Raw genomic sequence first — 3,074 nt, 5'->3', positions numbered from 1 at the left:
GTATTAAGATAAATAATCAAACTTGTTCTTATTTGCAGAGCAAGGCAAAATATTGTCCTACTGTATTGTATATTGTTGCTAAATTAGGCTTCTCATTAATAATAAACAAGATTATTCAAAAGAAACAGCTTTTCCTTACTAAACTTTTTAATAAACATTAGTTTCAAAATCGCGATAATATAATGTCTATTTTTGAAAGAACTATTGACGGAGGAGAGTCAGTTTTATCTGCTGTTTATTCCCTCAAAATTATTATTAAAATTAGATAGTTCTTAACAAAATGAAAAATATGCGTGCTGGCAATACACTAAATATTGATTCGTTGCGTGGTCGATTGTGTAGTTATCAGTTATTTGCCTGTTTTCGCACGTGCGTATAAACGGATGCTTACTTTGTGATTTATAAAAATTAAAGTTTATAGAAATAAAAGTTTATTACAAACATTCTAACAATCAGAAGTTTTTACATAAATTTAACAAAAAAGACAAAAATATTTTTAAACTTTATAAAACTTTTCCAACATAACAATTTTAACAACACTTTAAATGATTTTAAGGATGTTGAACAACTACTTTATTAGTAAAAATAGATAGTTTAGAAAGTCATCGCCTTTAAAGTACTTTATGGCACATAAAAAATTAAAAGAACTATTACAATTACAATAAAAACTAAGTTACTTGCTGATATAAATTCTGTGAATTATATTCAAGTTAAAAGCAAGTTAACAATTTTACCAATAAGATATAAGGTTTAACTTGATGTTTTAAAATTAGCACAGTTGGATAGCAAAGAAAAACAAAGCCTGACTGTCTCTCGGCATGCAACAAATTCATCGGATGGTAAAACTGCTTTACGAGAGAGTAAATCAAGGTATTTTAATAAAACAGGAAGATTGATTTCAGCATTTCCATTTTTTTCCACATCAATACAAGCAGAAATATATTTTTCACGTAATGAAGGTAAATTAGCAATCTCATCATCAACAATGCAACATTTTGTTTTAGCACGATAACCCTTTAAACATTTTAAACATCTGAATTTTGGAATCTTTGTAATTAAAGGGTGTATATTAATAGGAGAGGGCCAATCATAAGAACAAGCCTGGCATTGACATTTAAAGAAGTATCTCTCTAACAATTCTTTTTGTCGATAAACTTTTGGATACAATGAGTAGGTATAACCATATTGAATTGAAATTTCTTCACCTTTATTAATATGTTTTACAGCACGTACAACAATAGTATCACCGCAAAAGTCACTGCAAACTGATGGACAACAAGAATGATTTAACAAAGATGATGTTTCATAAATACCGGATCCAACTTCTTTATCAACAATGTCTAGAATATAGCTGAACCCTTGCTTTGAAACTACCAGTTCAGAAATTAAAAATGCATTGCAAGCAAGCATTTGCACATGTTTAAACAAATGAGCACAAACAATGATCAGGTTTTCTTGTGGACAAAAATTAGTTAAACATAATATTTTGCCAATATATATTGAAAGCAATGCTCTTTTAAACATATCATCTTGTTCACGAAGTTTACTGTTTCCTTTTAAGTTATAAATTGAATTATAACTTACAGAGTTTTGCGCCTTAACTTTAACAGAGGAGATATTACCTTCAAATGATACAGTAGAAGAGGAAACATCTTCAACCGATACAACAGATGAATTAGTGTTTTGAAATAATAGCAAACCTTTAAGACCAACATTAGTAATTATTTTCATTGCCAAATGTGCAACACCAATATCATCATTTGCCAGAATATTTGAATATTCGCATTCAAAACAGTGAAAGCTTTTCCAAGACTCTTCTTCACATGAAATTGAACAATAATTTACAAGTGTGCATAGCCTACATGGGTAGCTAAAAAGAAAATTACTTAGACAATGATAACAATGCGTTTTGTAGGACTCTGTTGAACATACAGAAGCAAATGGTTTTTCTACAATAATTGTTTCACCCGCAGATATATCTTTAGTAGCAATGGCATGTCGACCTTGGCTACTGGAGCTGACAATTTCAAGTGAGTCGGATGCGCTTGGATGCAGAACATTTTTTTTCAATAACACTGGAGGTGTTGCAACATATAAAAGGTTTTGACGATATAGTGGAGTGAAACTTTGACATTTTAATAATTCAAATATTTGACAATTTTTAATAAATTTATTTATTGATTTTAATTTATCATTTTTTTGACAATCTGATAAATCACTTGATCTAGTAAACTGAATGCAAAAATTAAGAGCATCGACAGCTTTATCATAAAATAAAAGTTTCATGTAGCATTTACCGAGCCTTTCATAAAGCTTGTACTTTTTCTCACAAGGAAATTTACTCATTAAAGCAGCATTGATATCTGCTGTACAAATGTTATAATCCTTAGTTTCAAATAAAACTGCGGAACGATTGCCATAAGCTAATGCAAGTTCTTTTGAGTTATATTCTGCTAATGATATACTAGCAGAATAACTACGCATTGCATCCAGCAGTTGATAATTCCCATATTGCTGATTACCCAAATTTCTAGCACGTTCACTGGATATTTTACATTTTGGATTAAATGATTTTACAATTACAATATCTTTTATTTGGGGCTGATTTAATAATAAAGACATAAGATCAAAATCGGTCTGTTGATTATTAAACTTTGAAAAAAATTCATTTTTGTCTCCGTTGTCTAAAGAAACTTTAATTTTATTAAACCAAAACGTAAAAGAATTCTCCATTTTATCAAAAAATAATTAGATACTTTTGAGCGGTAGTTGGTATATAAATGAGTTAAATAAATTTCCAAGAAAAGACCTCCTAATCCTACTTCGTAGAATTTTATTATTTGCATATTTTTATTGGTTGGTTTTTTATACGTAGTTTGCGTAAAGTATTTTAGACAAGATAAATTATCCAATCGGATTTTTAAATTTAAACTAAAAGGCCTGCGCATAGTGAGTCCAATGATATATTAAAAATAACTTCATGTCTAACTGCCGTAAATCGGCATAAGAAAAAGTGAAGCAAAAATCGGCCATTATGGGGGGCAAAATCTTTACGCTATTTATCAAAACAAAAC

At 29.4% G+C, this 3,074-nt stretch overlaps 1 protein-coding gene across 1 annotated transcript; it reads right to left on the bottom strand.

The window, feature by feature from the left end:
- Positions 1–750: 750 nt before the first annotated feature.
- On the bottom strand, positions 751–2,733 carry LOC136090002 (SET and MYND domain-containing protein 4-like). The gene has a single exon (XM_065816106.1). It carries the CDS (start codon positions 2,731–2,733, stop codon positions 751–753), a length of 1,983 nt encoding a protein of 660 aa, XP_065672178.1.
- Positions 2,734–3,074: the final 341 nt, after the last annotated feature.

The sequence above is a fragment of the Hydra vulgaris genome, chromosome 13 (assembly GCF_038396675.1).
Source record: "Hydra vulgaris chromosome 13, alternate assembly HydraT2T_AEP".
Classification (NCBI taxonomy): domain Eukaryota; kingdom Metazoa; phylum Cnidaria; class Hydrozoa; order Anthoathecata; family Hydridae; genus Hydra; species Hydra vulgaris.
Note: the sequence above shows the minus strand (reverse complement) of the source record. Positions and strands in the feature narration are given on the sequence as shown.

Excerpts from the sequence above, each read along its gene's own strand:
- LOC136090002 (XM_065816106.1), bottom strand. The coding sequence starts at position 2,733 with ATGGAGAATTCTTTTACGTTTTGGTTTAATAAAATTAAAGTTTCTTTA.